General features: G+C 46.8%; 1 protein-coding gene across 1 annotated transcript in view; it reads right to left on the bottom strand.

The window, feature by feature from the left end:
* Positions 1-6,762: 6,762 nt before the first annotated feature.
* The window catches only part of HEPHL1 (hephaestin like 1), a 160,312-nt gene continuing 154,808 nt past the window's right edge, over positions 6,763-12,266 (bottom strand). Inside the window, exons 19-20 of the mRNA XM_040340156.1 lie at positions 7,475-7,495; positions 6,763-7,395 (exon numbers count right to left, since the gene is read on the bottom strand). Coding sequence (XP_040196090.1) covers positions 7,196-7,395; positions 7,475-7,495 — 221 coding nt within the window. The 3' untranslated portion in view covers positions 6,763-7,195. The remainder of the gene's footprint in view (positions 7,396-7,474; positions 7,496-12,266) is intronic.

Genomic DNA, 12,266 nt, shown 5'->3' with positions numbered 1-12,266 from the left:
TCTGTGGATATTACAGTGGGGGAGATGTCTGTGGATTACAGTGGGGAGATGTCTGTGGATATTACAGTGGGGGAGATGTCTGTGGATATTACAGTGGGGGAAATGTCTGTGGATTACAGTGGGGAGATGTCTGTGGATATTACAGTGGGGGGAGATGTCTGTGGATATTACAGTGGGGGAGATGTCTGTGGATATTACAGTGGGGGAGATGTCTGTGGATATTACAGTGGGAGAAATGTCTGTGGATATTACAGTGGGGGAGATGTCTGTGGATTACAGTGGGGGGAGATGTCTGTGGATATTACAGTGGGGGAGATGTCTGTGGATATTACAGTGGGGGAGATGTCTGTGGATTACAGTGGGGAGATGTCTGTGGATATTACAGTGGGGAGATGTCTGTGGATATTACAGTGGGGAGATGTATGTGGATATTACAGTGGGGGAGATGTCTGTGGATATTACAGTGGGGGAGATGTCTGTGGATATTACAGTGGGGGAGATGTCTGTGGATATTACAGTGGGGGAGATGTCTGTGGATATTACAGTGGGGGAGATGTCTGTGGATATTACAGTGGGGAGATGTCTGTGGATATTACAGTGGGGAAATGTCTGTGGATATTACAGTGGGGGAGATGTCTGTGGATATTACAGTGGGGGAGATGTCTGTGGATATTACAGTGGGGAGATGTCTGTGGATATTACAGTGGGGGAGATGTCTGTGGATATTACAGTGGGGGAGATGTCTGTGGATATTACAGTGGGGGGAGATGTCTGTGGATATTACAGTGGGGGGAGATGTCTGTGGATATTACAGTGGGGGGGAGATGTCTGTGAATATTACAGTGGGGTTAATTGTGGATATTACAGTGGGGGAGATGTATGTGGATATTACAGTGGGGGAGATGTCTGTTGATATTACAGTGGGGAGATGTGGATATTACAGTGGGGGAGATGTTTGTGGATTACAGTGGGGGAGATGTCTGTTGATATTACAGTGGGGAGATGTGGATATTACAGTGGGGGAGATGTCTGTGGATTACAGTGGGGGAGATGTCTGTGGATATTACAGGGGGGGGAGATGTCTGTGGATATTACAGTGGGGGAGATGTCTGTGGATTACAGTGGGGAGATGTCTGTGGATATTACAGTGGGGGAGATGTCTGTGGATATTACAGTGGGGGAGATGTCTGTGGATATTACAGTGGGGGAGATGTCTGTGGATATTACAGTGGGGACTATATATGGTGGTGATCTGAAAAATGTATGTGCGTTATAATTAATCTAAATAAGTTGATTAATCGATTAAAAAAAATCGGTTGATCGAACACGAAAATTCTAATCAGTAACAACCCAAATTTTAATGTAACTAATAGGATAAGTATTCAGGTTAATGGTAATAAGTTTTAAGATGGCAATACATATAAAGTTTTCAGGGCTGAATGAGGGAAATCCACAGATTCAACCATCCACGCTAAATAGTAGCCATCCAACCATCCACCCCAGCTGATTGGATACAGTCACTGGTTGGGCAACTTTTTTGTTAATGGCTCCTTTCATTTGACAATTAAAGTAGGTTGAGCCAGTTGGTGCCAACAGGGCCACCCGTGGCTCAAATTTGGCTGATTTACAATAGCAGTCTTAAATTTCAGCCATGTATGGGCAGCTTTATAGGGATGGGGTCAAAGTGGTATTAAACTCAAAAGTAAATATTTCTTTGAATGCAGCTTTGATGCTGCATCAATGCATTTACAAATGTGCCCTCTGTGCTCCTTCATCCAGAGTGGGGGGGGCGCTCTAATACAGGAGGTCTATTACTGGCCAGATCCCCAGGTGAAAAAAGACTTAAAAAAACTAAAACAAATGCAGCCTCCACATCTAATGATTGGTAAGCTGCGATATAATACATTTTTGGTTTTGGGTTTAATACTGCTTCAGGTATTAGGTCAAAGGTTTCAGGTTAGTTTTTAAGGCAGGATGACTGTTAATCTGGCCATACACTAGTAGAGTTTTGCCCAAAATTTCTCATGTTAGGAACCTTTGATTTTCGAATTATTAGTAAAGTCAAATCAAAGTTCATTTTTGACTGCAGTGATGAAAATTGAAGGAGGAGGGATTATGGGCCAGATTCTGAAAGAATTACGTTGCTCCACGGCAGCGTAACGTATCCCATTTACGTTACACCGCCGCAGGTTTACAGCGTAAGTGCCTGATTCACAAAGCTCTTACCTGTAAACTTGCGGCGGTGTAATGTAAATCCGCTCGGCGCAAGCCCGCCTAATTCAAATGGGGCGGGCACCATTTAAATTAGGCGCGTTCCCGCGCCGAACGTACTGCGCATGCTCAGTCGGGAAAATTACCCGACGTGCATTGCGCTAAATGACGTCGCACGGACGTCATTTGTTTAGACGTTAACGTTAATGGCGTCCAGCGCTATTCACGGACAACTTACGCAAACTACGTGATTTTTTAAATTTCGACGCAGGAACGACGGCCATACTTAACATGGCTTAGAACACCTATGGCTCAGCCCTAATTTTACGACGCGTATCTCGACGGAAACAACGTAAAGTTAGAGCGACGGGTAACGCGGACATTCGTGGATCTCCGTAACTAGTCATTTGCATATTCTACGCCGACCGCAATGGCCTCGCCACCCAGCGGCCGGCATAGAATTGCATCCTTAAGATCCGACAGTGTAAGTCAATTACACATGTCGGATCTTAGGGCTATCTATGCGTAACTGATTCTATGAATCAGCCGCATAGTTAGGACAGGCGGATCACAGAGATACGCCGGCGTATCAGGAGATACGCCGTCATATCTCTTTTGTGAATCTGGCCCTGTGGTCAGGACATTGATTCTAAAATGAATTGTTAAAACTAGGGGTGCTGCTCACACTGAGGGTGCAGGCTGGGGAGAACCCATACTGGCTCAATGCAAGCAGTAAAAAAGGAAGCAAACCATCAAGACCCGACAGCCACTATAATAGAAGCAGCATCAGCCTGGCTCCATCCATGCCACACCCCAAACATGTTTTTCTGCACCCATAGGGCTTAGTCATGGAGGTGGGCACCTCCGAGGGCAGGGCCTTGATGGAGCCAGGCTGAGGCCGTTTCTACTATAGTGACTGTCGGTTCCTGATGGTGTGCGGCACTCGAGGATTGTTTCCTTCTTTTATACTGCAAGGATTTTTACGTACTTTCAAACAACATTCATCAAGTCATTGAATGCACTGAGAATCTTATGGCAATTCATACAAACAGAGGCGGCTCTAGGCTTTGTGAGGCCTTGGGCAAATCTGAGACATGAGGCCCCATTCACATCCATAATGGGAAAAATAATTCAAGCGATAAAAATTGACTGTATAAATTGCACATATTAAGGCCCGGATTCAGAGAGCAATTGCGCCTGCGTAACGAATGCTCCTGATTCAGGAACCTCGTTACGCCGACTGCAGCCTAAGATATGCGTGGCATAAGGCTCTTATGCCCGCATATCTTAGGCTGAATTCTTGCGGTGGCCGCTAGGTGGCGTTCCCGTTGTGCTCAGCGTATAGTATGCAAATAGCATACTAACGCCGATTCACAACGTTACGCGAGCCCTGCGTACGCAGTTTACATCGTTTGCGTACGGTGGTTTTCGCGCAAGGCTGCCCCCTGCAATTAGCAGTGGCAGCCAATGTTACGTATACCCGTCGTTCCCGCGTCGTGAAATTTGAACTTTACGTAGTTTGCGTAAGTGATTCGTGAATGGAGCTGGACGCCATTCACGTTCACTTTGAAGCAAATGACGTCCTTGCGACGTCATTTGCCGCAATGCACGTCGGGAAAGTTTCCCGACGGAGCATGCGCTCTACGATCGGCGCGGGAACGCGCCTAATTTAAATTGCGTGCGCTTACGCCGGGCATTTTGCCGGAGCGCCCACGCAATTTCGGAGCTACTGCTCCGTGAATCGCGGGTAGCGCAGAAAATTTGCGGGGGCGCAGGGCAAAATCGTTGCCCTGCGCCTCCGTAAAAACTGCGCAAAGGTACTTGAATCTACCCCTAAGAGTTTTAAATTTTATGAACTATAAATTCACCATTTATAGAATTTTCTCTAACCAATTCTCTAGGCAAATTAGGCGGCCATGAGGCCCCTGTGGGGGTGAGGCCTAAGGCGACTGCCTAATTGGCCTAATTAGAGAGCTGCCTCTGCATTCAAATGTTTGTTCAAAAATCTACTAGTGTATGGCCAGCATTATGGCAAGGTTATTAAAACACACTTTGCAAAAAAGAAAAAAGAAAATGCCACTTATTTCGGAGTAGCCAGCTCTGAATAAAAAGCACTGATAATAATAACAAAAAACATGCAGAAATGTTGGACCATTCTTAAGCGTCATAGGCGTGCACACAGGGTGCGCCAGATGTGCCCAGGCACACCCTAAACAGCACAGATTCCCCCTACTGCCCTGGATCCCCTTCCCTCCTCTCCTACCGGCTGCGAGGCCCCTGTGGGGGCGAGGCCTAAGGCTACTGACTAATTGGCCTAATTAGAGAGCCGCCTCTGCATACAAATGTTTTTTCAAAAATCTACTAGTGTATGGCCAGCTTTATGGCAAGGTTATTAAAACACACTTTGCAAAAAAATAAATGACACTTATTTCGGACTAGCCAGCTCTGAATAAAAAGCACTGATTATAATAACAAAAAACATGCTGAAATTGTGGACCGTTCCTCAGCGTCATAGCTCTGAATAAAAAGCACTGATAATAATAACAAAAAATATGCAGAAATGTTGTACCGTTCTTCAGCGTCATAGGCGTGCGCACCGGGTGCGCCAGAAGTGCCCAGGCACACCCTAAACAGCACAGATTCCCCCTACTGCCCTAAATGCCCTTCCCTCCTCTCCTACCGGCTGCTGCTGCGGGCATACACAGGCATGTTTTAGGATGAGTGGGGAAGGGGCCAAAAAATATGCAATTTACTGGCCCCTTCCCTTTTTAAATGAACACAGTGAGTGATCGGTAGCATGTGTTTGAGCTTTGGGGTACACACTTAAATCCAATAGTCTGCGCACACCATTGATCAGCGTCCTCATGTCCAGTGCAGGGTTATGGGCCCTGCTTTGGACTTGAGGACGCCAAAGGACCTGCAACTGCTGGAGCACCGGGGAAAGAGGTTGCAGGGACCAATCTTGCATTCTGGAGGGAGTCTGCAGTAGAGGAGGATCGGGTAAGTAAAACTGCTTTGTGCAGCCTTCTAGACCTAAACCAATGTTTAACCCCTGTAGTGCGGAGGCAGCGCATTGCAAGTGGGCATTTTTCCTTTGCCCGGAGTTCATCATTAAATGGGCCCGGTACTTGTATTTACTCCCCTGAGAAAAAGTGGCTCAAAATAGCTTTTTTTAGCCCAAAGACCATATGTCAAATGCCAGAGCTGCCAGATTGCCAATCCTGTCCTGCGTACTTTAATATACAAGACCCCTTTCACACTGAGGTACTTCTAAACTGCCAGTAAAACACTGAGGCCCGGATTCACGTAGGGCTGTTTTACGTTGCGCGGGCGTAGCGTATCGTATTTACGCTACGCCGCCGCAACTTAGAGAGGCAAGTGCTGTATTCACAAAGCACTTGCGTCCTAAGTTACGGCGGCGTAGCGTAAATGGGCTGGCGTAAGCGCACGTAATTCAAAGTAGGCTGGTAGGGGGCGTGTTGTATTTAAATTAGGCTTGACTCCATGTAGATGCATGGCCGAACGAACGGCGCATGCGCACGCATGCTCAGTATCACGTCGTATTTACGTCCAAAGATACGCCGGTTCAATGCCTGTGACGTGAACGGAACTTACGCACAGCCGGGAGCTGCGGTGGCTCAACGCGATTGGCACTGCGCTGACAAGCCATTCACCTCTGCAGCTAGGGGTTCGGATCCCGGTCTCGGCTACATGTGAATTGAGTTTGGTGGTCTCAGTCCGGCTCCTGGTGGGTGTGCTATGCGAGGTAAGCCTGCGCTTAGTATGCCCACCCCCCTCCCACAAAAAGCACCACACTTACACGCACTCGAAATTGAGTTAACATGCACGCACTTTGACCACGCGGTCTCTAAAAAGAGAGGCGAAGGACTAACGGGGCTGGTTGAGCGGGCTAGATCCTCTCACTCCCTTATAGGCAGTCCCTCTGCCCTGTTGGGCTTCAAAGCGGAGCAGGTAGGGCGGGCTGTGTGGGAGGACCCCCTCACACACCCGCCATTGCCACCCGGGGCATGGAGAAAGGTGGCAGATTGCCTCTGGGGGAGGCCTGCCTACTCCCAACTCCTGCAGTCCGGCTCCTCTCTCGAGTACACGCACAAAAATACACTTTAAAAAAATAATAAAAAAGAACTTACGCACAGCCCTATTCTCGTATGACTTACGCAAACGACGTAAAAAGATACGCTTGTTTCCGACGTCCATACTTTGCATGGGCTGCGCCACCTAGAGACCAGCTTTAACTTTACGCCGGCGTATGTCTTACGTAAACGGCGTAACTAATTGTGACGGGCGTACGTACGTTCGTGAATCGGCGTATCTTGCTCATTTACATATTTGACGCAGAAAACAAGGAAGCGCCACCTAGCGGCCAGCGTAATTATTGCACCCCAAGATACGACGGCGTAGGAGACTTACGCCGCTCGTATCTATGGCCAAATCTATGCGTAACTGATTCTATGAATCAGGCGCATAGATACGCCGGCGGCCATTCGGACTTACGACGGCGTATCTGGAGATACGCCGTCGTAAAGTCTTTGTGAATCCGGGCCTGTGTGCTTTGGAAGAGCTTTTCAGGCGCTTTTTGAAGAGCTTTCCATTAATTTCATTGGAGAGGAGCATTTTTTCACCGCTTTGCCAGCGCACTGCCCCAGTGTGAAAGCATTCATTCTTTTTAATGGAAATAGGTTTTTGTGAGCTTTTCGGTCGCTTTTTTTTAGCTTGAAAGCGTCTGAAAAGTACCTCAGTGTGAAAGGGGTCTAAGCAGCGCGGGCCTGGGAGGTATTTAACCACTTCCTCCCCACCTTGCCATCTCCCCATTTACATTCAGCATAAAGTTCACTTTTGGGTGGGGGGATGTAGACACCTCTCAGCATTCCATATCTTGCTTGTAAACACGTAGTAGTAAAGTGCAGCTGCACAGAGTTCCGAGGCACTTGTTCATTGAGCATCCAGTGTATCAGAGGAGTTCTCATATGGGATTCAATGGCAGTGATCCATTATAAATTGTATTGTAGTGCATCTTCTTCTTTCTAAAGTGGAGAGATGACAGTACGACCACCAGCAGCACCAAAAGGACCAAACCGATGGACAGGAGAGAGACCAGAGCCGTGTATGCCTGGTCCACTGTTAGGACTTTCCCCAGGAATGGCACTCCGGTGGGGTCAGCATCTGTAATACAAGTAATAGAAGTAATTCAAGAAGCTGATGACAATATACAAAAACTATCTAACTTTTTATCATTACTTACTTTTGGGACGAGCAATTGCCTCTGAAAAAAATAAATAAAAGCAATAGTTAGTTCACATCAATGTATTCTCCTAAAGGCTGGTATACACAGGCCAAAAATCGTCCGGTTCAACACAAACGGTCTACCATTCGGCCAGTGTGTACAGCAGCCTAACACCCCTATTCTGTCAAATGGGCATGTTGAAAAACGAGCAGCCGACCGGCATCCGATCAGCGCTTGCACTCAATGGCTGCAAACGCTGATTAGTGTGTCCTGGCAGGGGGGGCGACCCCCCTGTTAGAACACATTAGCACAGCGGGGGAGATCGCTATACTAACATCGCTTGTGTTAGTGCAGCGATCTGTCAGGTATTTTTCATTCAGCTCACTGGGCTGAATAATAAAAAAAAAAACTTATTGCATGTACCCCGTGTAACTTTATTTCCTTACATACCAGTAATAAAATGGTTTTGAAAAAAAGACCCCCTCCATTATTTAAGTGGTTCTAAAGGCAGAAGGTTTTTTATCTTAATTCATTCTATGCATTAAGAAAAAACTTTCTGTGTGCAGCAACCCCCCTCAGCCTCCCTAATACTTACCTGAGCTCCCTCTGGATCCAGCGATGTTGCACGAGAGCCACAAAGTCCGGGGACTGAGGCACAGCAGCGGGCACCATTGACGCCCACTGCTGTCACTCAGTCAGTGAGCAGGGGGGGGGAGCGTGCCTAACTTTGCGTATGTGAGCAGTCTTTTCTCAGAGCTCCGGACCACACCGAGACCCTTCAGCATCCTAATCAGCCCTAGGCTTGATTTTTCACAGTGCACCTACCTGAAAAGGACCGGGGACATGTCAGATGCCCGAAAATTGTAAAATACTGGCAGAGTCTGGACCCAACGCCCGCGGAGAGGCTTGCTTGGTTTGCCCACAAGGCAATACAAGATGGTGCCTGCTCGTTCCCCTGCCACTGATGGCCAGCTATGGTTTGAGGGGGAAATGGAGTGAATGGATGCCTCTGATCCTTTGGCAATTCAACCGCCCTATCTCTTGCCAGACCTGGTGGAGGGAGGCTCTGGTTCACAGGTAAGGGAGCTGACACTACTGCAGATAATGGAGACCATTAAGAGTTGCCATGCTTCCCTCTCCACACAAATTGAAACCATATGGGTAGATTTTGTACTGTTGAAAGACAATGTGCACAAAATCAGACACAGGGTCTCTAATGCAGAAGGAAGATGATCTGAACCCACTGATGGTGTGGGTTAGAGATGTGGCGGTGGACCACAAGTCCCAAGAAGTCAAACTGGGAGATATAGAGGATTGGCTCTGCCGCAATAATCTTTGCTTCTTGAGATTTCCAGAGGAATCGGAGGGCAAACGCCCTGAAAAATTCCTGCTCTACTGGCTCAAGCAAACCTTAGTGGAAGACAGCTTCTCCCACTTGTTTGCTATTAAAAGGGCTCATAGGGTCCCATTGAGAGACCCTCCGCCGGGCAGATGCCCCATAACTCTGCTGGCCCATTTCAGAGATAAAGAAACAATTCTGCAAAGAGCTTGCAACATACCGGAATTACTTTACAACAATATTCGTATTACCATCTTCCCAGATTTTTCTGCAGCTATGCAGAAACAACGTGCGGCCTTCCATAGTGTAAAGCAATGCCTGAGAGATTGCCGATTACCATACAGCATGCTTTATCCTGCAAGGCTAAGAGTGGTGCATAAAGGTAAAGCACAATTCTTTACTTCTCCTAAGGAAGCAAACAGCTGGCTGGAATCTTTGGGAAGTACCTGATTTGCTGCTCTTAATCCTCTGTCACTATATGGAAATGGCATGGGGCCCCTCCTTGTTTTTGGCTTCAGTTTAATGGCCTCATTATGTGCCTTACTTTTGGACAGTAGATCCTTAACAGTTCAAGTGCTATCTGGCTTTCATAGATCGGCCTACAATCAATGTGGTTAACTATTTGCTCTGCTGACTACTACATACTCACCCTTTTTCTTGCTATCTGGCTGGACTAGGAAAAATACCCCCACTAGGGTGACTTTGCCGTTTGATGTTTGGGGCAAAAGCCTGTAGTATGTTTGGGACTGCGGGCAGGGTGGGGGGGTTTGAATGTGTGGTCCTACATTTTGGATCAGTATTTCTTTGGTTTTTATGTAGTTTCTACTGTATTTCTTCATGCAATTTTATTTACTACTACCACTTGCTATAGGATATGTCTGTGTGCCTGTAAATGCTGCTCCCCTGTGGGGAAGGTGCCGTACTTACCTTCTGTCCATCCCTGAGGCTCTTTGCTATTCGACCGTAATATTTGGTGTTATTTTGTAACTCTCTATCGATATGCCATCAGTAGGGATGGTCCCAATGTTCGAGTCGAACGTAAGTTTGACTTGAATAAATCGGGTGTTTGTTTGTTCGCAGAACATATGGGGCAATCGCCGCAAATTCGAGCGCCCCATAATGCACTGCGAGATCGCAGTGCATTGATGGCTGCTGTTTGGCCAAAGCTTGCACCTGACCTGCATGCTTTGGCCAATCACAGCACGATCTGCTTTGAGAGCCATGATTTGGCCAATCATGGCTCAGGGGGCTAAGTCCAAGCCCCACACTATATAAGGCTGCTTACAGGGCGGCTGGCCGTATATAGTGTGATAGGTGAAGGAGATTGAGAGAACTTGAGCTAGATTAGGCAAGTTAGTTAGTGGCTGCAGGCAGTTTAATATATATATATATATATATATATATATATATATATATATATATATATATATATATATATATATATATACATATATTTATATATAGTGTGTAGTCAGTGCAAAAGTAAAAAGAATAAAAACCACCAAAAGCGCTGGAGTCCAGAAAATCAATGAAGGCAATAAGCTGATGGCAAGATAGATATAAAAGCCAAAACAGTTCCACAATAATCCATCAATAGAGTATATGTATGGAAAGGAAACATTGAGATCCTAATAGTAGGCGTTAAATCAGCATTGCTGCTCCATCAACCAGTGGGAATACTGACAGCTAAAAAGACAAGCGTAAAAAAGAGAGCGCACTGGTCCTAGTGTGACACAGTTTATTAAAAAAGATATACACAAATAAATGTAGTACACTCACATTGTGTAGATAAAAACAAGCGCATCCATAGAGGCTGTGGTTGCTCTCCTAAGTCCAGAAATCCAAGCTGGATGTAAAGCGAATTGACAGTCTCTGTCTAATAGTCCACGAGCAGCCACCGACAAACTGCACGAGAGCCGCCCACTCTCAGTGAGGATCCTGGAAAGCAGAGAGACTCCACACAAGGACACATGCACGTAATCCTCAGAAGCCAGCTGATAAATGAAACTTGATGGTTGCTACGACTATGCGTTTCAGAGGGTGTGGCCTCCTTCTTCAGGTCTAACATGTGGTCACATAGGAGCAATTGAGATCACATGGTAGACCTGAAGAAGGAGGCCACGCCTAGTCATAACAACCACCAAGTGTCATTTATCAGCTGGCTACTGTGGATTCCGTTCACATGTCCTTGTGTGGAGTCTCTCTGCTTTCCAGGATCCTTGCTGAGAGCAGGCGGCTCTCGTGCAGTTTGTCGGCGCTGCTCATGGACCACCACCACCATTGCAGCCAGAGTCCCCCCACCACCACCATTGCAGCCAGAGTCCCCCCACCACCATTGCAGCCAGAGTCCCCCCACCACCATTGCAGCCAGAGTCCCCCCACCATCGCAGCCAGAGTCCCCCCACCACCACCACCACCACAATTGTAGCCAGAGTCCCCACATCCTACCTGTGCTGGGTAGGAGAGGAGCCGCCGCCGAATGGTTCAAACAGCGGGGAACATTACAGCCCCTCCCCTCTTGTCCGGGAAACTTTGATAGACAGACATATCCACCCATCCCAGGATTGGATGGGTGATCTATCAAAGTGCCCGACAAGGAGGAGGGGCTGTATAAGATGCGCGTTGCGGGGACCACAGCTATTGAATTGAAAGCTGTAATGTTCCCCGCAGTTTGAACACCGCGGCGGCTCCTCTCCTTGCTCGCCCCCCCTGCTCCTCGCCAGCCCTCAAAATGTACTCGCAAAATGCGAGCAGGCGAGTTAAATTTTGAGGGCTGTATATATATATATATATATATATATAAACATTGCAGTCAGTGTAGAATATAGAGTGTAGAATATAGATACAATGCAGGCAGTCTAATTTATATATATATATATATATATATATATATATATATATATACACACACACATACATACATACATACATACACACACACAGTGCAGTCAGTTTACAGTATATAATACAGTGCAGTCAGTGTACAGTATATATTACAGTGCAGGCAGTTTACAGTATATAATACAATGCAGTCAGTGTACAGTATATAATACAATGCAGTCAGTGTACAGTATATAATACAGTGTAGTGTGGTGTGAAAAAAAATCCCCATCATGTCCGGAAGGCTACCAAGTAGAGGCAGACACTCACAGGTCACTAAAAGAGGGCAAGCAGCCTCTGTGTCTACAATGAAAAGTGGTGGTCGCAGACATGGTGCATCCTCTGCAGGCAGGGCACGTTTGTACTTTTTTCCTGCTGCTGGCCGTGTTATTGAGCCACAACATGCAGAAGAGTTGGAGTGGATAACTAAGCCGTCCTCATCCTCCGTCACCCAAGCTCATACTAGTTTGCCTTCCAACGCAGCTGCCAAAGCAGACTATTCCAGAGTCACCAGATATATTCGACCATAGTTCTGATTACATGCTACTGGAGGTGCAGCAATTTGAAGGCTCCGATGTTGGTTCCCAGGTT

The sequence above is a fragment of the Rana temporaria genome, chromosome 2, assembly GCF_905171775.1.
Source record: "Rana temporaria chromosome 2, aRanTem1.1, whole genome shotgun sequence".
Lineage (NCBI taxonomy): Eukaryota > Metazoa > Chordata > Amphibia > Anura > Ranidae > Rana > Rana temporaria.
Note: the sequence above shows the minus strand (reverse complement) of the source record. Positions and strands in the feature narration are given on the sequence as shown.